This window comes from Hippichthys cyanospilos, chromosome 21 (assembly GCF_059441005.1).
Source record: "Hippichthys cyanospilos isolate Australia breed blue-spotted pipefish chromosome 21, RoL_Hcya_1.0, whole genome shotgun sequence".
Classification (NCBI taxonomy): Eukaryota; Metazoa; Chordata; class Actinopteri; order Syngnathiformes; family Syngnathidae; genus Hippichthys; species Hippichthys cyanospilos.
The window spans coordinates 11,109,687-11,135,462 of NC_142389.1; the positions used below are offsets into that span (position 1 = coordinate 11,109,687).

Sequence of the window (25,776 nt, forward strand, 5' to 3'; positions counted from 1 at the left end):
GGCCAATTAAACATTGGCTGTTCAAGAAGGTCTACTTGCAGTTCTGTATAAATTGTGTGGTTTGATTTATTCTGATTCTTTTTTTTTTTCCACCATCTGGACAGTCCGTGCGAGTCAAGTGCAGCACATTTAAATGATTAGGGAGAGACCACTCTGATTGCACCATGGGGGCTGAATGCTTTGGCGCACCGCCTCCGTTTAGCTGCACCAAGCTACATTTGTCTACCAAACTAGAGCCCGTAGTCTTTATTATTGGTGTTTATTATTGGTGTACTCATAAACCTAATTTGGTTATACTTGTTTGGTCAGTGTTTTCAAACTAAATGCTGATGTTTGCAAAGGTCTCATTTTATTTAAAAAAAAAAAAAAATATATATATATATATATATATATATATATATATTTGAATCTATTAATTAATTGATATTTCAATTAATGAATAATTACTGTTAAGAGGCTGAAATGAGAGGTTTTCAAACAAATAAACCTAAACTTAACATTAGCACCAAACGATTACTCTTATTAAATTGTGTCAATTAATATGATAATGGATTACTTATTGATTAATCTATTACTTTTGACAGCTCTTAATTCTTTAATTAGTTTCTAAATGCAAGTCTGTTTTGTATGCATAGGTTGACATGCATGGCTCATGTTATCATCGTTAATTGCGAAACTGTTCGTAGCTGCTTTTGCCCTATTTGGGCCCAGAATGAACTTTATAACTAAGAACAGACCTAATTGACTGAAGACAGAGAGACAAGACAAGACAAGAGCGGAGGTTGCATTTCCGTTCGCCGCTAATAAGGATCAGGCTGCCTTATTTCACATTCAGCGTAACAGGAGCCAGGTCTTTAAGGTCTCCATACCTTTATTTCGCTCCCCATATTCTGACTTCCACTCATCTCATTTGTATTCCACATTTGGAGAGAGAGAGAGCGAGAGAGAGAGGAAGAAAAAGTTTGACCTTATCCTCTACCTGTGAGCTTCCTCATTGTGTTTCTTTTCTTTCCGCCATTTCTATTTTTTCAAGTTCAAGCTTCAAACTCTTTCTTCTCCTTGCTCCGGACCACTCTACCTCCTCCTTGTGACTGTTGAACCTTTTGCTCTGATAAATATTAATAAGGAACCCATATGGATTTGACGCCTGCACTGCACCGATTTCGGTTTGGTGCGCATGTGTGTGTTTTGCAGATGCAGATGACAGAGTAAACACATACAGCACTGGGTGTTTATCTCCCTTCATGAGGTCATTTCAACGATACCATTCCACTGGTTTTAATTAGCTAAGCAATAATCGGCGCCCTGAATAAAGGAGATAAGGCGTGGCGCTGCCTGAGTAAGAGACTCTGAATGCTGTTGTTATGGTGATGTAATTTTCAGTAGACATATTTGATGCTGTTGAACTGACATGACGATGAAATTGCATTAACACTAGATTAATGTTCTGGTGGACTTTTCAACAAACTAGCCCTCAACTATGCAATAGTTGAAAATTTGCAGTGCAGTGATCGTGACTTTGGGACGGTGGACATCTTGTATGTCCAAAAATGGTCAGTGTTTGATCGACTGCCTGGGAAGGGTTGTAAAACTCCCCTTATTTTGTGCGCGCTAGATTGCGTTATGTCTCCTAAAGCTTGAAAGCCTGGATGTTTTTTTTTTTTTAAGATGATAGCGAAAACTTATCTAGTCTAAAGATTCGAATCGATCATCTTCCAATAGATTTTAGATCCTGACTATATGATAAACATCAGCAAACATATTACTAATATACTGGTCTGCTATTCGTCGGCGCACGGGGTCACAAAGATGGCTGACTAAAGACTTTTTTGTGTTAGTGCTTTCAATATTGTATTCATTGTGCATTTTTAGTGCTAGTGAGGTTAAAGAGAGAAGTAAGAAGATGACTAGTATGGAAACGAAGCTGGAGATAATCAAGAAATACAAAGAAGGGTAAGCTAGTCTAGGCTAGGCTACCCTCAATAGGGAATATGGTTATAACAAGCTCGCATTTTTAATATGAATGGTCAGAAAATATATGTTGAATGATACTAATCAAATAACAATAGTCCGCAACAGCAGGTATGAAAAATGACTCGTTTACTCAATTGGGCCAATTGGGTTGCATAAATTTAACCTCAAAAATACATTAGGGGACCAAGAAATACCCCGAGTAAAATAAATAAAAACAAATATAGACCGATTATAATATGAGTTGGTACTTGTTTTTATTTGGCTGATCTTGAATTGGAAGCCATCTACACTTTTTTTTACCTTTTTTTTTTTTCCTCCAAAATTTTCCCTGTTTGTTGCATTCAGAACACTGGCTCTGACACTGACTCTGCATGCATGCAAAAAGAAAACAAAAACACTGCGAGCTCTCGCCAAACCAATCATTGCCAGGTGAAATAAAATGCATCACCAGCAGTGCATTGGTGTGTGAATGTCATCACTCACACCAGATATAAAAAAGAAAAAAAAGGAAGAAGGGAAAAAAAAAAACTCCAGTCTGCTGTGAAATGCTGAGAGATTTGCCTGGCAGTCAAATGGCATTGTGGGACCTTGCTTGGCGTAAGCTTCAATGCAACAGACGTTCATTCATATTCCAAAGTTACCCCTATCGCCTTGATTAAATTTGTTTGCAGTCAAAACTAAACACTGTTAATCCCTTTCAAGCATAGGTGGCTTAGGCGTCATATGGCTCCATTATACTCGCTGCAAAGCCGTTTTGTCTGCAACAAGGGGACCGTAGACTCCAAATGGCGGAGACAGTCAGTATTCTCAGCAGAATTTGTTTCATCCAAGCATGAAACATTTCCCACACTTAAATCCTTTGTTGGTTTTCGTCATTATTAATAGGGGTAAGCATAGATTTTATGGAAATTAACATTCAACCACAAATGCAGAGATTAAAGCAATACTTAACAGACAAATAATCAGTACTTCTTGGAGGAAACAAAAAACTAGAGCTTAGTTGGGGACCTTCTCTGCCCTGTTACTATTTTTGTATGCATCATCCCTTCTAATAGACTTCAGTGCTGTGTGGTGTTATGTGGCACAATTTGGTACTGCACTGAAGGCATTCAACGCTGAATCCGGACATTCCTACCACAAACACCCACAAAAATGATTGCTTGATCTTCAATAAACCTGTCATGAACAATGAACAGCGATATAGTGGAGGAACGCTGTAGAACCAGATAAAAGACCTTGATAGGGATTCCTGATAGGGAATTCTTGTTGTCCATCGACATTTTGTTCATTTCTCTCAGAAATGGATTTTATTCATACTGTAGGAAGTGGATGTCAGCATTTGTTGGTGCCCATCCAAGTTAGGATCAGCCGTGGTTTGCTATGTTTTAGTTCATGGTATTTCTTCAACTACAGGCACAGAACATTTCATTACTCCAGTGACAGACATCAAATTAATGAGGTGTTTATTTAGCGGTGAAGGTTCCGTTGTTTTTGTCAAAGATAGCTTTAGCTATATGATAACCGACTTGAAAAAAAAGTAAAAACACATTGCCAGTTAGAATGCTCAAAATTAGCTCATGGGTTGATATTGGCAGGCATCAAAATAGTTAAAAAGCTGGACTGCCCAATTATGTCTCATATATTCTACTGATATTCAGTATCATTAATCTAGCAGAAACATTTTTCAGACTACATCGAGCACTCAAAATGCTTATCAGGTGTACCTTATACATGGATGTCACATCGAAGTTGGACCTCCTATATAAAACTACCACCTCATTCATTCAATTCAACCGGTGCTCTGAAAACAAGACACACTATGCAAAATCTGTATGACTCATGCTGTTGAAGGTGAATTTAATTGGCATAATTGGATTTAATCAATATTAATGAATTGATTTGCAAAGCTTTCTCCATAGCCCGTCAGCTTGTTTGTGGCTCACGTGTCGGGCCGCCGCCGTGCGTCAGAGATGCATTGTGTTAATATCAGTGCTTATTTATAGTCCAGATCTGAGAGCCGAAGTGACTGATTGTCATGCTATATCGGGCCTTGCTAACTAATCATATTCTTGTATTTGCTTGCATGTATGGAGAAGGTTAATCGATCGGCCTGATTTGTTGTTTTTTTTTTCCTCCCCCCCGCTGTACATGATGTCCTTTGTCAAGCGAGGCAGACTGTAGCACATTAGACAAAGTACACAGTCAGGAAAGAACATTCGACGCAGGTTGAGCTTGGCCGATGTACCCCCAAATGAGTTTATCCCTCACTTTGGCCCCGCCTCGAAACGACAACGCCATAACTCAGGACCCCGCGGGAGTGATGTCATCACTCTGGACAAATGGGCCTTGACTCGCCGGGAGCTTTATCATGTTAAATGCTGTGAGTGTGGTACCTACTGACATCACTGTAGCACCATGTTGATGTGCTGATGTGAAGGTGTAAGGACGGCCGTTCCACCTTTGGGTGCGCCTTCTGCCGCAGTAAATAAGCGTCCACGGGATATACTGCTGGAAGGAATCAAACGGAGAAAGATGGAGGGGGGGTCGTGTTCTGCTGTTCTTGTTTGTTCTTACATCGCTGTCACTTTATACTGCTGACAGCAACCACAATCTCACACTCCTGCTGATGGCTTATTGTTTCCAGCTTGTAAAAAATGTTCATTGCGACCTGCCTCCTTGGCCCAGCTTATATTGTGCTTCACCGACTCAGCTGCTCCAGATTTTCTTTTTTGAAACATATGATGGTTTGATGAGGCCCGTGACCAAGTTTGTAACTCAGTTTCATTGTACAATATCAGTCTAATAATCTACTAAGGTTATTAAACACGTTATAACTTATTTTTTAATAATCTACTACAAATAATAATCTTGACCATGAGTTGGAGAGATTATAACTTCTCATTACTTCGTGTCTTGAATTAATATGTATTGAAGATACGAACAAAATTTCCCTAGACTAACCAGTTAGCCATCATGATTACCACTCTAACAGTTACCATTTAGGGCCAACTAAGTACTACTTAGTTCACATATGCGTATGTAAAATGCACATACAATACAGTGGATCCCCGTGTTACAGCGTCCCTGGCTTATGTTTTTTTCATGTTGCGATGTGGAATACCGAGTTTTTTCGTCCCCTCTTTTTGGTATTTTCCGGTCTTACGATAAAAAACAACTGTCATGACCCTAAGGGCTTGGCTGTATTTGTGTTGTTTTGTCTCCATCTGCAGGGGTTTGTAGCTAATTGCACTTATTTTCCGTTGCCATCAGACTTGCCTCCCTGCAACGCATCACTACATTGCTGGTCTGCTATTGGTCAGCCTCACTTGTTTCAAAATGGCGGATCGGTAAAACTTAGTTCGATTGTGAGTGGTTATAAAACCGTATTTATATTGCATTTTACTGCTTAATTCAAACTTGAACGGGTTAGCCATGGGTCCCAAGATTGCTAGTGATGGTAAAGAGAAAAGTAAGATGATTTATATGTATTTATATGTAAAAAGCTGGAGATAATCAAGAAATACGAAGCTACCCTTACTATGGAATATGGGCATAACAAGCGCCAATCAAAGGTAAATAAATCCTTTCTATAATTTTTATTTATGATGTTTTGTGATTTTATACATGTATTCTATATACACGTAGCACTTACTATACTATTTTGATACCAATTTTTAATATGTATGTACAATGTTGATGTTTTTACCTGGGATTCTAAACGCATTAGCTATTTGGATTGCCCGCCATATGGCAAAATCGCTTTACGAGCCCAACCACGGAACGGATTAATCTCATAACACGAGGGCTCACTGTTCTTTTTTTAAAGTCACTTACAAACAATGTTGTTTCAATAGAAAATGAACAAAAGCATTAAAAGTGTTATTCAAGTCACATGTATGTTACTATTTATTGAAATGACTTTCAAAAACTGAAAATTACATGAACGAGATAAAGCTTTTTTTTAAATTTCTTTTTCATTACTTTTTTTTAAGGAAAGATAGTTCCACTATCCTACAGGATATTAACATTATCACTGTCTTCCTGACTAATAATTTTTTCATGTTTGGCGGGCAGATTAAAAATCTTAACTGGCTGCATATGGCCCCCGGGTCGTGGTTTACCCATTAATGTTATACAGACTGTAGTGACAGGCTATATTCTCTACACCGTTAATGATTATTAAGAGTTTTGTTCATTTTGGGAATCTCCATCGATCTCCCTAATGTCACATGACCAACAAGTGAGACATGATTGGTCGTCACCCGTGCCTTGAGCTCAGGTGAAGTCATTTTCAGTTTGCGACAAATTGGAAAACGTGTTTTCAAAGGTCTTAATATTTTAGCTATCAAACTAATTACTACTGAAAATGGATGAATAAATAAATTATCCCTTTAAACACACAGATGCTAAAACACATCCGTTTTTTTATATACATTTTATGTTCATGCTATACTTGTTTCTTCAGATTTTGTGAATGTCATTGTAAACTCTAAAAGGACTGCTATTCAGTCTTCAGTAAGTTAACATTGTTAAACCTGAGTACAATAGATACTGGAAAAAACTGTCATATTAATTCAAGATACATTTTAAATTATTTTATCATAATAAATCTAATGTTTGTTATACGGATACATGTACTGTGTTTTTAAAAATGGGTGGGAAGATGATCTTGATTAAAAATAATGACATTATTAACTGAAGTATAATTTTGGTTATTTTCTAAAAGTATTCTTGTGAGTTTCACTGTTTTTATTAATAGTAGAACAGTGCTGCCTGCATTTTGTGTACTCTGTACTGTGTTTTCCTCAAATGCTGAGCTGACACAATTCTCGGGAACAAGACTAATATGGATCGGAAGCGGGGTGTAACCAAGGCGGTTATTGCGAGCACTGCCAGCGTTAATCTGGCCATCCATTACTCACATGGCATGGGCCATGGCGAGTCATGTGTGCTCCCTTGAACAGGCTCCACACCACAAAGCGTGAAAGTGTCACTGTTATTGCTTGTTATCGTGCAGCCGTACCTTAACGGAATAGCCAGAATTGGGTAATGCTTCAACAGGCGACAACGGGAAGTTAACACAGGCCACACAGTTTAGTCTCCATGACACCTGTTTGAAAATACATGGTGTCCCTAAAATCTCTCTATATATTAGAATAGACGCAAAGCCATCAACATTGGTCAGTATGTGCTATGCGGTTTTTGTAAGTACATTATTCCAGTGGCCATGGCTCACCTTTTGACATTGGATCAGTGTTGCAAAACCACTGCCTGGAAAGTATGTCCTCTGTACCCGACTGCACTTCAGTAACTGAGAACACTGTTTTCATCTGTTGTACAATATTTTTTAATTTCATTTGAACTACAGTTCATTTTACGTCACTGTAATACAGTAAATCTTGTGAATAATGCACCCATGTATAAAATGCCTCTCCAAAATCAACTTGAAAAGACAGACATGCAGTTCTTGATTAATTGGGATCCTTTATTATAAGAGTTTATACTGTAGTATCAAAAAATACAGATTCAAAGCATAGCTATAAAGTATCAAGCTTTCAAATCCAGGCTAAGCTTTTTTGCCATACCTATCATTAAGTGTTTCAAAGATCTGTTCTCTCTTTTAATAATTGTAGTAAGCTATTTTTATTTCTTGACTTTAAAGCTAGGAAACTCTATACTGCTTTTATATTACATTATGTGAAGCAAAATGCACCATGAACCTTTTTTTTTTTTTCTTAACCTCTAGGCGCTCCCTGTACACTGGTAAAATTCTAAATTCTGCAGTTGGGATCGTAAGGCAAATTCGCCTTATGGCGGGCAATCCATTCCTATGTTAATTAGCTAATGTGTTAAAACCCCAGGTAAAAACATCAAAATTGTATATAAATGCTAAAAATTGGTATCAAAATAGTATAGTAAGTGCTACTTATATATAATATACATGTATACAAATAAATAACATCATAAATAATAAAATATATGAAGGATTTATTTACCTTTGACACAGCAAGCTTGTTATGGCCATAGGATATCCATAGTGAGGGTAGCCTTGGCTTGGCTGGCTTAGCCTTCTTCATGTTTCTTGATTATCTCCAGCTTCGTTTCTATTTAAATCATCTTCTTCTCTCTTTAACATCATTAGCAATCTTGGGACCCGTGGCTAATCAATCAAAATTTGAATTAAGCACTACAATGCGCGATAAATACCATATTGAAAGCACTCTCAAATGAGAGCAAGTCTTTAGGCAGCCATCTTTGTGACCCTGTACGCCGACCAATAGCAAATCAGCAAGTTAGTGACCCGTGACGCCGACCAATAGTAGACCAGCAGTGACGCATGTAGTGACATATGAACATGTTGCCCTGAGTAGACACGCTTGCACACTGACTGCCAGGTTTGAGAAGCGAGGTATTTTTTTAGAATTTTTTAGGTGAAAGAAATGTTGTAAAGAGGAGACAAAAAAAACATTGCGGTCCACATCGTAAGATGAAAATAAACGTAAGGCAAAGACGTCGTAAACTGGGGGTCCACTGTATATATTAGGTCTGCTATTAAGTTATACATAATAAACTGCTGTCTATTTTGTCAGTTATTTGGTGAATCAGATCTTCAAAATCCTTTAATTTTTAATCTTTATATGAAGACTGACATTACAATTTTTTTTTACATAGAATCATACAACAGCCATCTTTGTGAGATGTTTTTTCAGATTCCCTTTAACACTTTACAAAAATTGGCAAAATGATTGATGACTTCCCGAAGTTAAAGCAGCCATTTGCAAATGTTTTTTGTAAATTGATCATTTTAATTAATTACAATGGTAATCAGTAGGGTTTCACAGTATACTCAAGAAGTCTGAATGTCTATTCCACTGTCAAGTAGCTAAAATTTGGAGGATTGGGAGAGTTGTTGTTCACAAAAAAATTTAATCGTGCGACTAATTTGATTATTGATTGGTTGTTGATTCTCCGTCACAATTGTTGCAAAATCTTTCCCTTTTAATATATACAGTATATGTATATAAAAAGTTCACTTTGGTCTCATAAGAAAACTGACTTTTAGATACCCACTGTCAATAACCGAGGCAAATGCCAGATTAAATGAAGAAACACAAGATGAGTTGATTCTATTTCAAACTCTCATTTCACCTTCTTCCATCTACCTATTCCACATTACTGTTTTCTTTTTCAAACTTGCTGTCATGGTAAATTTAGTTGCATCTACATCTCGCTGTTATGCTTTAATTATCACTCTGAGAATGTGAGGAAAAAAACGACGACTTCCAATTTGTTTCACCAAGCTGTGCTTAGTCTAATTCATTCAAAGCTTATTTGCCTACAAAGCCGAGTCGTTTTGTTTCCTCCTCCCTCGAGTGGGAAACAGCACAGCGCTACGCTCTGCTGACGTCACTGGCACATTGGTATGTGAGATTGTTGGCTCCGGGATCTTTTGACCACAGAGCGGGTGCATTGAAAGCTGCAGCCAGAGTTGTACAGCTGCTCCCATTTCTGCACTCACGCTCAAGGTCGCTGTGAATTTACACAATTAACAAATCCATGAGGTCGTCTGGTAATTTTGAGGAAAGCAAAGATTTGCACAGAAGGTCGAAAGTGGGCGTGCTAATCAAGGGTGCTCAAACAATGAACTTGCAAATTCTCTCGCCGACTGCTGATATTTAACTTTGTGAACGTTCTTCTTCCCCCTCAATCCTCTGTTTGCCTCCGATTACAAATAACCTTGCTACTTTCACTGACGCGTGGCTTTTTTTTTTTTAAAAATAACTTTTCAGATGGAATCAGTGTGACAGGCCTGCCAATCTCCAGTCCTTTGCGTCAAGTCCTCAAGCCCCGGCCCGAAAGCAAGCCAGTCAGCGGCGAGTCCGGCAAGGGGGAGTATAGTCATATTAAGGTAAATAAACCACGCAAGCCTTTTTGAAGTGCTTGGATGCATAAAAGCAGTCATTCTCATTTTATATATCTATTTATGACTGCAGCAAGGCATGCCACCAACCCGCACGTAGTTGTATTTCTCCATAAATAGACCGTGTTGTGTCTGCAGATAAACAGAGTTCAGGTGAAGTGCAAAGGGGATAAAGTGTGTGACAGGAGGAAAACAGGTGGAGTTGGATAGGCAGGATAGAATGGCAATTAAGTGAAGTGGTGTGATCTACACCGGGACAGATTTTCTGGATGTCAGGCGGGAAGAGAAGGGGACACGTCTACCTGCTGCGGGTCACCTGCAGCCTTGACAACTGCAATTTTGGTGGCTTGCCCTGGAAAGAAAAAAAAAAAGTGTGTTTTCCTCTTTTCAGAAGAGAACAATGACACAGAGATACTCTCATCTAAGGTTAAAGACAATATTGCTGGCTTGAGCTCACTTAGATTTCTTCTTGGTGTTGTGAGAATTCAGTACACTGTTTTCTACGTACTTAAAGGTTGGTTTTTAAACCATTTAAATGATTTTTAACAACACGGTAACTACTGTAAAGTCCCATGAACAGCACTTTTTTTTTTTTTTTTTAGAAAAGTGGTTCTCAAATGGTGGCATGTGAGTTTTTACAATACATTTGAAAAGAAGCATCTTCTTTTTTTGTGTTTTGTTTCCGCGAACATTTGCAAATACAGTCCTTGGAAATTTTGTATTTTAAAAGGGTTCCCTGACTAAAAGGTTTGCGAAACCGTTCGCTAGGCTATTCAAATTTTCCTAAAAATTCAGTCCCCCTTCCAAATCAGAATATTTTGAGCCAAACTGTCCCATGCCACCAAACATTATATTTGTTTCACTTGAAAAGTCCATTTAAAATTAGTTATTGATAATCAAAATAAATTTTAATAACTCAGATAATGTCAGCATGACCCTCTTGTTTTTTCTTTTTCTTTTTCTTTTTTATTTTTATGAACAAAGAAATAATTTGCGGCAATTAAGGAGCACATTTGCAGTAAATATATAAAACTGCCATGGTTTTATCTGGCATTTCATGGAAAAAAATTTCACTTATTCACTGCTATTGATAGCTATAAAAATCCCTTTTTATTGGGAGCCGGCAGTGAATTAGTTAAATGGGAGTCAGCGCACACATGCCACTTTTTAAAATGCAATAGTTTTAGTGTGCAGACTTGTGCGAGCACATTGCAGTATCTCGAATTATAACAAAATGACTTATAAAGGTTATATGGGTACGAGCCAATAGGTGGTGAAATGTTCACATTTTTATGCTTTTTTGTTCATTGCACATAGACAAACAATATCCCCAAAAACCCATTGCGGTTTTTTTTTTTTTTTGTCTGACTCCAGAGTTTTGAACGTCATGTCCATTTTAAGAAAAACGCAAAACAAACTTTTACAGTGTAATAGTCCGTTTTATTCTGTACTGCGTTTCACACTTCGAAACAGCAAATTTCAGAGAAAATAACATGAAAAATGAACAGGCACCGCTTCATCGTCCTCAACGTCAATTTAAAAAAGGTTTCCCCTCGTATTGGCTCGTACCCATAAAGGATTTATGAACTCATTCACTTGTCAGCCCAGTGAAAATGAAATGATACTATGTACTATAGTTGACAGTGACTAAGTTAACAATGATTTTCAGTTATAAGTAAGAAATAAGTTGATGGTTGTTATTCACGTGATGTTATTGTTCATGTATTGCTTGACAAGAATATATGATAAATACAGTATGGCTTGTGAAAAATGTTTACACATTTCCGTGTACACAGCAAGCAGGCACATTTCAAACTGGGCGGCTGACAAAAGATTTATGTTCTTGTGTTATTCATACTTAATGGGTATGTACTGACACTTCATGGACCCAACTAAATTTGTACATGCAATACATGCAAGACTTTTTTTTTTTTTTTTTTTTAAAGTTCCAATACAGAGATTCATGCCAAAGGTAATAAAAGTAAGCCTAAAAGCTGAATGCAAGGAAAAGTCCTCTTCATGGAGTAGAGGTGTCTGCTCAATAAAGCCGGGGCAGAATGTACTGTGTAGTCCATTTATTTTGAGTTTCCTCCTGCATGACTCATACTTGCTACTTTGTTTCAAGAAGTTTGGCCGAAAACGTCTGAGCTCACCCGTGCACTGCATTCCTAGAAAAACAAGCGTACAAGTCGTAGCCATGTTTACTGAGCTACGTTCTCCTTTCTGACCTTTTTTTTTTTTTTTGGCCACTCAATCTCTGTGACATTTTTGCCAACGAGTCCCAAAAGAAACGTAGGATTGGAAAAATGTGCTGGGCCCAGTTGAAGCACATCCCTTGCTCACCTCCGGCAGCTCTGATGGAATTAGATTGTGTCTGCTATGAGTGCTGAGCCTTTTGTTATCTCCCGAGTGCCGTGCTGATTGCCCACATGACCGAAATGGCAGCTTTCAAAAAAAAATTTTTTCTTCTGCCGGGAGGGGGGGCAATCTGGATCTCGAGATGAATTCGGAGTAACTTGACTGGCAGGCTGGGAGTAAGAGAAAATAAAAAAAAAGACATTTCACCTGTTTAATGCCCCCATAATGTGGGATCTGCTTCCTTCGATGAGACTTCACATGACTTTAGCGGAAAGATGATGCCACAGAGACACAAGATAAGAATGTGTCCCCCACCTCCCTTCCCTTGAAGACATGCAGAGCCAATTATGTTTAATATGTCTCTGTTGCTGCCAAGATGCATCCAAGGCAATTCAATGTCCTGAGGATCACGTCTTGTGCTGCATTGCAGATATGACTGCTAGAGCGTGTCTCGGTGCATGTTCCAACACCGGGGAAAGTTAGTGGACCTGGAATGCACATTTTCAGAGATGGACAAAGTTCCATTAACTTTGTGAGAGATTAAACATTTGTGTCCACAGTTGTGGACATTTGTTTTCGGTCTATATCTTTAGACTCATTGGCGCGAATGTGTTCAGTAGAGGACATTTTAGCCTGACCTATAATGCCTCATGTGTTCAGCTGAAATGAATGCAACTTTGCTGTCTTGTCGAGGCAAAATGGACACAACAGTTGACAAAGGAATAGGCTGGCTCTCAGTTAGGCAGGGGTCACCAACATTTTTGAAACTGAGGGCTACTTCTTTGGTACTGAGTACCGTATTTTCCGCACTATAAGATGCACCAAATTATAAGGCACACCCTCAATTAATGACATTTTAAAACCTTTTCCGCACTGGATTATGAGGCGCACCCTCAATTAATGACATATTTTAAAACTTTTTCAATCACAATATAGTAATACTCAAAGTAATACCAATAATAACTCAAATAATAACTCTAAACTCTCAATAGCATAATAACTCAATGTCAACATGACCAACCTTGTTCAACTGTAAACACACAAAAGAAACAGGTAAAGCTTACTTTCACTTCATTCCCAATCTACGGATCCCAATCTCAATATTGATCCATATATAAGGCGCACCTGATTATAAGGCGCACCATCAGATTAAAAAAAAAAGGCTCTTATGTGCGCAATGTGAATGTAATACATGAATAATCGTTTGTAAAATTCATAGAAAATCACCAATGTTCTATCTCTTGTAAGCTATTTGCAGTAGGGTATTACAAGAAATCACATTTTTTTAAACAAATATCAACGTGATATAGAATTAAGAACAAAATTCAACAACATTTTTTAAAATATTTTTTGCTACTGAGTTCATTATGTTGCTCATCACATTTGTTATGACAACTTTTTCAGTACACAATAATTGAGATATTGTTTTTTTAACTAATCCAGAAGATAAATTGCAAGATAATCCTAATTGGTTGCTTGCAATTAATTACTTTTTGGAAAACAAAAACAATATTGATGGCAAACTACCGCCACTGAAAATAAGTGAGGACAGTAATGTGTGCCTGTCTTTTCATAAACATTATGGCAAAATATTTGCTCCACATTTAAAGACAAAACAACAAGTATAAGTCTAAATGGTACTTAATGCTGAGTAAAGACCCCAAAATCGTTCCAAAGAAGTACATGTGACAAATCTAAAAATCAACGTTTCATACCATTGATACCATTGACGTAAAAATCTGTGATACAGACCTTCTCATTGATAACTTTCACATGCTTTCAACACATTTAACACATGCACTGCCATTGATGCCTGTAAACGACAAAGACATTTTTTCTGGGCTGGCAGTGCATGTGTTTGAAAAAAACATTAAAAAAACAACTTGTTCAGTGTTAGTCATTTTCTGAACATATTACTTGTATTACTTGTATCAAACTTAGTTTATGAAAGAATTAATGTTATTTCGTGAAACACCATGATATTCAACCTTAAACCTTAAAGGGTAACTATCTTAATCCCTGGGGGAAATCTTGACCCAATTTGAGCTTTTGATATTCATGATGAGTGATATCAAAGGAAAAGCATACCAAAAAAAAAAAAAAACACTCGGAGGCTAAAATATTTCAGAGATTGTCAAAATGTGATGACTCTCAATATGCCACGCTACCGTCCCTTTTAAATGCTTGGAAACGGGGGGTCAAGAAGTATACCCTATAGTTGTCAAATTTATTCCATGTCAGGCGCATTTACTGCCACTCAAAATTCGAAATATTGTTGATTTTGGACACATTGAAAACCCAATGTTCTGTTTCGCCCCTCCAGACCGCCAGAGGCGATGCTAAAAGCACGGGATAAGCCTTCGACGAGAAGAGAATGCAAACCATCAAAAACTGTCCATTTATCTCCTGATTTTTGCATTAATCCTGTCATCGGCAAGTCGCGAACAGGGCACAATACACATTTTTATGTTGGCATCCCAAAACCACCGGGTGGTGCTAGTGGGCAACATTTGCTAGCCTTTCAATTACTTCGATGATTGGCTTAGCCTGGACTACCATAAAGCAAAAGTCTTCAAAAGTCAGATTACTCTAATCATGACATAATAAATAAGCTTATTTCAACTACATAAATATGTAAATGTACAACGTAGTTAATTTTGCTATTATCACATTTTTTTCAATTTTTGTACATATAGGGGGTGTAGGTTCTCCCCTCATTTTTTTTTTTTTAATATATGTATCTATAGGGCTGCCACTGAACATGTTGAAGGCTTGAAAGTAAATATTTACATTTGACGATGTTATGACTTTTAAATTCCGCCCAAGTTGGGTGATAATAAGGCCAACAGAGTGAAAAATCTCCAGACACCCAGGGGTTAATGCTATTGTATAATATGAATTGCTATAGCGGGGCTAATGAAAAATACCATTGATGCTGTATTGCTTGTAAAAGTATACAAATGTAAAAGTGCAATTTTTAATGGGGATCCAATCAATTACCAACTTAGTAATCAATTATTCATTTCAAGACCTAAAATTGTCACATCTTCATTTACTATGAAAAAAGTTTGCATATTTTCTGACACGTTTGGGACCAAAGCAGCAATCAAATCTAGAAATAATGGAGGCACAAACTATGAACTGTGAACTAGCAGGGTTTTAATTTTTTTCATGTGGCAATCTGTTGCAGAACCTTAAAACCAACATTTTTTTTCTCTAAATGATAATAGCATTAAAGGGAAGCGTTTGGTTGCATCAATTATCGGCTTTTTGATTTTAACTGCCTGCTGCTGCCGCCGCTGTTGGCTCCAAGCTTAATGAGAAGCGGACCGTTATCTCATTTCCAAACCACATGGCCTGAAGGGATTTGATTTTGATGTATTTGCGCGTTTGTCACCACCACAGACAACATCTGCATCAGATTTGAATACGACACATGGCTGATGGTTGCGCTGGGCAGAGCTTCTTTCGCGCTAATCACATTGTGTGAGGGGGGAAAAAAGAAAACGTCGTCTTGGTCCCCCTGCCTGCCTTGCCTGCCAGCCAGCCCGAGTGCTATTTTTAGCTGGCGAGTGCCGCAGACGGCTCTTCGGCTCCGCGATCCCAGCTTGCGATACCGATATTTATAACTGCCACAGCTGTCTGCCCAAATGTGATCCTCCATCTTAGCGACCGAATGACGTTGTCTTTCTTGGCACGGTATTAAAACCACTCCCCCCACTCGTTGCTTTTCGGCTTGTTTATCATCAACAGGTGTACTTTTGACTTTTGAAGAGCCTCCGCTTTTTAAGATGGAGCCTACTCTCTGGCTGCATTAGTGAAGGCTTTCACAAATTCAATCCCTTTTATATTGCTATTTCCTCCCCAATATAGTCAAACCATAGAGCACTGCTTCCTTTGTTGAGCCAAGGCACATATCGTGTTTCTTAGAGTACAATTACGAGTTTTTTTCAACTCATTTTCAACCCTCTTATTGGGGAGGTTGATTTATCGCATAGTTCAAAACAGACTAATTCTCCCCCCACATATCTGTTTGAATAACATTAATTTGAATGTGAAATAAGTAATATGTCATTTACAAAAGATAAAATGATTAAATATAGCCCTCATTCGATAATTTGTGCGCATGTTTTTGAGTGTTTGCGTACGAACATCGCAAAAATGCACTTTCGGCAAACACCGCCTAATTGAATCTTTGTCGTCAACAACGAGGCTGCTTGGATAATTTTTTCGGCGGACTTTGTCGCATAATGTAAAGCAAAGACAGCTTGACTCGTCTCCTTCAGCTCTTGGACGTGTGCTTAAAGAAGCCGTTCAAGACAAAAATGCGAGCTCAGTGGCATGGATGTCGGCCTGGGGGGGTGGGGGCGCTCTGATCTCACCACTTCATTACTTCATCAGAAATCTTGGGAGAATATCCAGAGTTTGCGTCTATGCGCAATCTTATATTGACTCACAGACTTGCCTGCCCCCCCCCGTGTATACGATGCACAGTTTTGCGACAGTTACCTTGAAAAAATTAAGTTAATTACTGATTCTGTGGTTGAAAAAGCAACTGCTGTATTTTTCATACCATAACGAGCAAATTAAAGCGCTATAGTGTTAGAAGTCAAGTAATTTTTAAGTATTTATGATGTGTTCAGGTCTTTGAAAATGAAAATTAAGGTATTGATATATTCAAATGTTATACTTAATTCCCTTTAAGTCACATGCAATGTGAAAGTGTCCATCCCTTGTTTTGAGAAGGTGTTTAAAGTTTTGGCATATTAATCTTTTTATAGTGCGCATTGTGTACTGATGCCTTATTTACATACACTTCAATTACAATTTGAACCTTTTGGCCGCTGGGAAATGAAAGTCGCGACCTTAAGAAAATTGTTTTCGTGAAAATCCCAAAATGGACATCTTATTTCCCTCAGGAACTCAAAGCTAAACAACGCAACATAAGTTGTGAAAACTCATCATATCTTATTATTCAATATTAATTTTACATTGCACTTTGAGAAACGGGAGATTTTCCATTTGAATCTTGTCAAACCTTTTTTCACTGGTGCCTCTTGTAGTTGAGGAGATATTACTACATGGAGTAATTTCTACCTGTATTGTCAAATTGCATACGGTTTGAGGCACACATGAGAGTAACTACAATTGACCAGAAAGACATCACTGGCTGTTAATTATGTTTGTCTGTGGTTAGCTTTTTACCCTGTAGCTTGCACCTTTATCCAGCTATCTAATGAATTCTGAAATAATAAGGAAGTAATAAGGAAAATGCCGAAAATAAAGATTGTCTATTCTCAAATGTCACAAATGCAATTGTGAAATCTAAATTTGTACTTGTTATTCTTGGTTTGCTTTGTTGAACAGAAAGCTGTTATTTGGTAAAATGAATGGCAACAGATGGCTATGCAGGTTAATTGTACCTTCTGCTATCTAATGGAAGAACATTTAATTTTTCTGCTTGTAATTATATATAGCTGACATAGACAGATGAACAAGGATACATTATTTGTTTTAGATGAATAATGCATTTTGGACCCACTAGTTGATTTTGGATCATCTCTCGCAGTATACCATATGGTTGGAGAACGGTGCTTTTTGGACAAATCCCTGTATCACTTTCACTCTCATATTCCTGTTAAAGTATGACCTTTTATTTAAAGTTTTCTTACATGTAATCCTTCAATCTCCTGTCCAGTGTTTGTAAAGGATTTGTCATCACAGATTTGTGTTTAACACACAACCATTAGCAATCTTGAACTACCGTATTTTCTGCACTATAAGGCACACCTAAAAGCCTTAATTTTTTAAAAAAGCTGATGGCGCGCCCTATAATCTGGTGCACCTTATATATGGACCAATATTGAAATTGGGATTCGTAGATAGGGAACAAACCGATAAAGTACGTGTCAGAGAAATCTCTAAAAGAAGACTAGGACAAGCCTAGCTGCTAAGCAGCAAAAAGAGTAACTCAGACCAGCCAAGATTGACTTTTCTATACCATGGAATAGGGAAAAAGCTTGGACAAATGAACTAGTGCGTTCTCCAACGCTAATTCAACTGCCCAAGTGCCCCTGCCTGGTTTTTATTCATTCAGCAAAGCATTGCACATTACAAGACATAACAAAAAGTGCCAGTCGGGCGCCACCAACAGCTGGGCCAAGGTCCCAGCTCACACTTTCCTGCATCAACAGCTTTATCTAAGGACTGGGGCGAGATGAACTAGGACTGCACACATGGATAGCAATGCACACTATTCTAGACAAAAAATAAGCACATAATGATAACAACCTAATGTATGATTTCCTTCACAGTAAGCTTTACTTGTTTCTTTTGTGTGTTTACAGTTGAACGAGGTTGGTCATGTTGACATTGAGTTATTATGCTATTGAGAGTTTAGAGTTATTATTTGAGTTATTATTGGTATTACTTTTTAGTATTACTATATTGTGATTGAAAAAGCCTTAAAATATGTCATTAATTGAGGGTGCGCTTTATAATCCGGTGCACCTTATACATGGAAAAAGTTTTAAAATATGTCATTAATTGAGGACACGCCTTAAAATCCGGTGCGCCTTATAGTGCGGAAAATACGGTAGTTTAAAAACAAGGATGCTGATTTGAGATCAAACTTAATCCAGATGCAGATTTGTGTTGGTACTTGACTACACATGCACCACAAAATAAGACGGGACAGAAATAATCTTTAAAGAGTACCGGTCAAAAGTTTAATTCAGTCTAATTCAGTGTTTTTTCATTTTCTTAAATTTTCATTTAATATTACTGCCAGGTTCATTTGTTAGACATCTGTCAGAAACAGTACACAAAAAAGGAGAAAAGGCATTCTTTTTTCAGCTCATGCATGAGGGGAGCGAAGCGGAACTGGCCAAGGTCAATTCTACTACGCTCTGCCAGCATCTCCAAACCACCTCTCTTTATTTGATTCAGAGGTCCCTAACAACATGAAGGTTTTGGCCCTAAAAAGGGGTAAAATTGCATCAGGAGAAAAGACGATGGCCGGAACCCACTGTACTTGTCCTTCTATGTGTCAGCATGTGGGTGAAAAATTAGTACATGTGTGATAAAACATTATGTGTAGGAAGACATCCCGCAAAATATTTTGTCTGTAAGATATTTTGAAAATCACAGCTGCAGAGTCATCTCTCTGAAGTAGTGCCCCAGCAGGCAGGCTTGAGTGGCCTTCCTCCTACTTGAGACAAAACAACAACAAAATAGTGCAGCAAAGTTCTCCAGCAAAGCATTTCTTCTGTACATTTTATAGCAAATGTATAATCACTATATTTACAATTACTCCAACAATTACAATCATCAACATTATGAAGAATACAGTATATCGATAATTCAAAGTAGGTATTTTCAGTGGTGTAGTGGGGATTTTTTAAGTGGGTGTACGCCATTCTGGGATGTTCTATGTATACATACAGAACATCAATCATAGGCTACAACACCAGTTGAACGTTAAATGTAATGTTTTACTACTCCAAAATAATCACAGGCCAACGTTATTAAGCATAACTCGAACCGAAATAAAAATTGATTGTGGCGTCGGGAGAAGTGGGTGGACAGCGTACCCCTGCGTACCACGCCCAATACACCCCTGGGTATTTTTGCTTAGCTAACAACTTGGCACATCTTGGTATTTACTCAGTCAGCCTTATGACATGGATGATACTTAGAATGATTTTGTTCACTTTCAAATTGCACATATACTATGGAATGCATACAGTATAATCCTATGCAGATCTCATACCTTGAAGAAGCTCACAACGTTGCGCATCGTGGTATTGACTTAGTCAGCTTCATGACCTGGATGACTTGGAATGACCTTCAATTCACTTTCACATTGCAAATAAGCTATGAAGTACATATAGATCCACACACATCTGTTGTTGTTCTTGTTTATTCCTATGCTCACAATTTACCAGGTGCTTTTGCAATGTAGTGGTTGTTTCATGTATTGTGTAGAACTGTTGTGGACATGGTCCAGGGGAAAAAAGAAAGCAATCGAACAGGAAAGAAAAGAAAAAAAAAAAAAACACTCCACAGGTTGTGAATGGGCTCAATAATCCCGCATTATTTATGAAACTGCACCGCAGGAACTGTGTGCTGCCTACCATTTGGACAAAAAAACTGAAAAGACGTGAAGCAATGCTAAAAGTTTTAAAGCCTTATCAGAGTTCCTCAGTATGCTTCTATATTACGGTGCTGTTTTGCTGTCCTTTTCCATCCCAAGCTGCTGACAAACGCCTCCTTCACTGAAAGATTTGGCCTTATTTAACACAACTGTCTCCACCGATGCCTCGGGGGGACAACACGCGGACTAAATAAACCATCCATCCTCTTGTGGCGGCGGGCTAGGCTCGGTGTTGCACGCGGCAATCAGTCAAGCGGCATCTATTTTTAGCCTTAGCAGTCAGGTCTCGGAAAGTTTACTGCTGCCGAGCGGGCCGCGTTTTGTCCGGAAATGTGAGGCTGGGTAATTGAGACTAATCGAAAGGCGTCGTCATCGTCGGCAGGGTCACGGCATCCACACGCTCGGCGCTATGATTCCCATCGGGCGCTTTATTACCTCGGCCAAGGAGCTTTTTGTTCAACATCCAAGGTTTATTAGCTTGTGGGCAAGTGTCAGATGTTGCTGTTTTATTATGGTTGACATAAAATTCTTTGAATTTCATAATGTACTCCTATATTTGCCATTCATGATTCAAAAACATTCACATTACTTTAGTACAGGGGTGGCCAAGTTCGGTCCTCAAGAGCCACAATCCAGCCTGTTTTCATTGTGTCTCTTCAACTAACACACCTGATTCAAATGATTAGCTCATCAGCATGCTTTGCACAATCCTGATAACGACGCTGATTTGACTCAGGTGTGTTGGTTGAAGAGATACATTGAAAACAGTCTGGATTGTGGCTCTTGAGGACCGTTAGTAGCTGAAAAAGTTTTGTGCTTTTTTTTTTTTTTTTTTTTTACACCCTAAGACGTCACAGGATTCTGCCACAATTATTAAAAAAAAAAAAAAAAAAAGACTGACACCTAATTTTCTTCAGAGGCAGCTAACTGACTCACCTTCACAAGCGGGCAATAGTATTGTGCCCTGTTTATTGAGATCTTGACCATTATGACTGTAAGCTAGGTGGGGATGAGGACCGTTACCTTATATTTTTGTATTGGACAATTATCAAGGATACTGAGACCAGCCACCGATACTTACAGTAAAGTTCACCAGGGAGTAAAGATTGAAAAGTTTTTCCTTAGACCTCTAAAACAAATTTTATAGTAGGTATATAGCCGTTTAAACCTTTTGAATCTGCCCTTCTGGCTTTGTCTATTTCAGGAGCTGAGGAGGGATTTTACAGCTAATTTATACTGTGTTAATTTAGAAAAAAATGTTGCTTCCTATTGCGTCGGTGTAGCTGCCAGTCTGTGTAGCCTATTGGATATTCTGTGTGCCCATAGTCTGTTTTCTCACTATTTCTCCCTAGCATTAGAGTAACTACACCTGTGATGCCTAAAGCTAAACCTCATTTCCAATTGAACTATGATTTACAACTTCTTATAAGTGACATGTACTTTACAATATGTATTAATGATAAATATGAATTTTAACAGATCATATAAAATGTTTGTTCCCTCACCTACCTACCTTTCTTTTTTCCTTTCTTTCTTTCTTTCTTTCTTTCTTTCTTTCTTTCTTTCTTTCTTTCTTTCTTTCTTTCTTTCTTTCTTTCTTTCTTTCTTTCTTTCTTTCTTTCTTTCTCTTTTCCTTTGTTTCTTTAAAAAAAAGGACATCATACAGTACTAGTGGGCAGGAGACTGTAGCAGACACATTCCAGTATTTGTTTACAATTTTTTTTGAGGTAAATAGGTTGAGTAGTATGCCGAGTGAGTACATGTACTGTAATTGGCCTGAAAAAATGGTGGTTTCAAATATCCCTAATCCAAAATGGCCATGATCGTTTGAGTGAATGAATTGTCGGTGTGTTCTGTGATTGATTGGCAACCTGTCCAGATTTCAGCTCAGCAGCGAACTTAAGGAGGACAAGTGCTATAGCAAAAAGGATGGATTGATATTCCTGGATGTGTTTGAAGGCTTCAAACGCCATCTGCGCTGCTTCTACCTTCACCATTTTATCAGTGCACTGCAGCCTGTAGACGAGGTTGCCTCAACATAAAGCACATCGCTCACATGCCGGCGATAAATGACGGCAGGCCATGAGTGAGCTAAAAGGAGAGGACGGATGAGACGCCAGGTGTGGGGAACCCATCATGGAGAAGCTTCTGATTATGGAATCCCTAAGGAGGGATCAGGACATTAGCAGATTTTTCAGCTTTTTCGCCTGTCACAAGATACTCGCTATTTGTGACGTTTTTTTGTTTTTTTTGCAGAAGTTCGGCATTAGCTCTCATACCTCGTTCAGTATCTCGCTCCGTAGTTGTTTGACAACATACATAATAGACTTCTTTTTCTTCTTTCCACTTGATGATAATTGCAGCGTATTAATCACACCATTTCATTTTCTTTTGACTGCAAATATTGAGTGCTTTCCTGGAGGAGTCTCACTTCCACTTCGATTGTTAAATTAAACCTTTGGGATACAATAAAAAGGAGGGCGGCTAATGTTTGAGCGAATTTCTGAAAACGGTGCACTTGACTTGCTCGGTGAGTCAGCAAACCTGTTGGCTGGCTTTGTCGTCGCCGCATTGGCAGAGTCAGCGCAGCATTTTCCATCAAATTCGTAGAGCCTGCTCGCAGGGAGCGGAGGGGCCCATTTCATCCTGGCAAGAGGACAGTTACGGTCCTGTTAGGAATTGGGATATTTCCAGTTGGAGACTTTTTGTTTCTGGACATCTAGTTTTTTTCACATCACATGCACCTGTAGGAAGCTAATAACATCTTGTTTTATGTGCTGGAGCGCCTCCCTTGGGAGCTGTTTGTCTCGTTCGTTGCACCTGACTGCTATCGCCGGCCCTTTGTTCCCTCGATCATTCTCATGTCTTCAGCCTGGTCTTTGTTGTCTCGTTATTAGCTGCACCGTTTCATACTGTGATTAGCTTCAGCATTTTCCTTCGATTCCTCTTGATTTATGATAGCCTTCGGTTTACCACTAGAATCAAAGACATTTTTGGTCCAGGGTTACCTTAGAGGGGAGACATTTTACCAAGGACACATAATCTTATTACTGACTAAAGTTAAGTATCTACATTTTATTTTTATGGCACTTTTCACCGATGGGAGGGACTCGAAAGTGCTTCACCTATTTATAGAATAGCAATCGATCACCAGGTGGGGGATGAGGAACTGACTTTTATCAAACAAGCTGGGACCCTGTTACACCCAGCCTAGGGGAACTGGGATATAACGTGTGTGCTCCCCCGTCCGTACCCTCACCACCAGAAAAAGCCCGTGAAACTAAAGTTGTTGAGAACAAAAACAGCAGCTTTTATTGTCTTCGGAGGGAGAGCAAACAAACAAAATAAAAACGTTACATTAAAAGTTACATTAGACTGTATGACTCAACATTTTCACTTAACATTTTCCAGTGAGGGACATTAACTAAAAAGGCAGATGACAGTTAGTTAAGAGGACAATAAAATCCAAATCCACCAAGCGTAGAAGAGAATGATCAAGAAGGCTCGAAATAACTGTTAAAATCTACTCCATCTTAAAATGAACATGCAGTCAAGCTAAATCCATTAATCTGTTTTGCTGAACGTACACCGTTTTTGAGGAAGAGAAGTTAAAATTAAGTTGTTAATAAAAAAAAAAATAGTAAAAAAAAATAGAGGTAGATGTGGTACATATGAGACATATTCTTTTGTTGAACAAAGAAATAGTGCTTTAGTCCTTCATTCAAATAGCTTTTGATCCCCTTTGGACTGCCAGAACTTTATTTGAGAACTACACTACTGCTTTAATACAGTTTTTACTACAGCTGTTATCGTCTGCTCACCTCCAACATACATACTGCAAATTTCCTTGTTAAGCACATGACTACTAAATTTTATCTGTACTTGTAAACACAAGTAAACAAGCAGGCGGCATAAATCTTGCACCCGTTGACCTGCTGGGGCTGCTTTAATGCCTCACCTTGGTCTTAAACAAAATGGCCCTTCTCTTTCATGGCAAGAGTTTTTATGTTTTTAGTTTAGTTTCTTTCATTCTTTCTTGATAAGCTTTATAGAGTGATAAAACAAACATCTCAAATTATTATTATGATTTTTCTATCCACTTACAGTGGTACCTCGGTACTCGACCGCCTCTATACTCGACCAAATCGGTGCTCGACCAAAAAATTCAAGAAGATAATGCATCGGACCTCAAACAGATTTTCGGTGCTCGACTAGCCGAGCCGAGCCGACCCGAACGCGCTCCTCGGCCCTTCTCGGCCAGCGGGTAAGCGCCAGTTCAACTCAGACCGCCAGCGGAGTAAGACGTTTGTTCGAGTATTTCTTCCCGGATTTAAACTTTTTCGTGTTGCTCTAGCCCTTAATAATGGGTCCAAAGAAAGACAGTGATAAGGGGAAGGCAATGAGGAAAACAATGAGGACCACTATTGAACCGAAGAAGGAAATTATAGCAAAATATGAACGCGGTGTACCTCGCGTCGCAGTTAGCTAGCGTCATCATGGAAGGAGTAACTCCCTCCCGTCCTCTCCACATCCATTCCTGTATGCCATCAACCACTCTCCAAAACGTAAGTAAATTATACAAAATGGTTTATAATGCTTTATTTATCTTTATCTTTATCATGTACTGCTTGTGCACATTTACTTGTGCACACATACTTTCCATTATTTCTTATGGGAAAATTGCTTTCGGTGTTCGAACAAATCGGTGCTCGACCACCACCTTAGAACGGATTATGGTCAAGTACCGAGGTACCACTGTATATCTTGATGGATACTATGTTACGAGAAGGTCAAAGAGTAGCATATTTATTTTAGGATCAATTGCTTTGCACGATGTCTGGGTACTGGATCAACACTCATGAAGTTGGCAGTGTTGACTCCTAAGTGTGCGTGCCTATAGCCTCCGTATATGCAAGCCTGTCGGCATGTAATTAATAGACAGTCAAGCATTTCATCATACTTACTGGACTTGAACTCATGTGTGAAATCCAGTCAGCCCGGCCGAGCGTGCTTCCATATGCCGTCGCCCTCCATGACAGCATCACTGTCGGACCGTATTGCACCCAGAACAGGATATTTGGATGCCACCATGCCACGCCATCCATTCCACTCACTTCCTTACTTGACAGGTAATTGGTAGTGATGGCTGCGCTCTCGTGTGTAGACAGCAAAGTATAATACGCAGTTTGAAGGGATGAAAGAAAAATATTTGCTGGTTTGTTTAGATTTGTCATCGTTTCTACTTTTTGGAGAGCATAACTTTCAACTCCAGTGGTGAGAAGTAACATTGTACAAATGCTTGGCAAGTACTTAAGTACTACAGCACTATTTATTTTCTTGATGACGTCTTTAATTTTACTTTTAACAT

General features: G+C 38.5%; 1 protein-coding gene across 3 annotated transcripts in view; it reads left to right on the plus strand.

Moving 5' to 3' along the window:
* Positions 1-25,776, plus strand: part of trappc9 (trafficking protein particle complex subunit 9) — a 170,710-nt gene that overhangs the window by 51,900 nt on the left and 93,034 nt on the right. For all 3 annotated transcript variants that reach the window (XM_088405406.1, XM_088405408.1, XM_088405407.1), the window contains one exon: positions 9,765-9,883. In XM_088405406.1, coding sequence (XP_088261532.1) covers positions 9,765-9,883 — 119 coding nt within the window. The remainder of the gene's footprint in view (positions 1-9,764; positions 9,884-25,776) is intronic.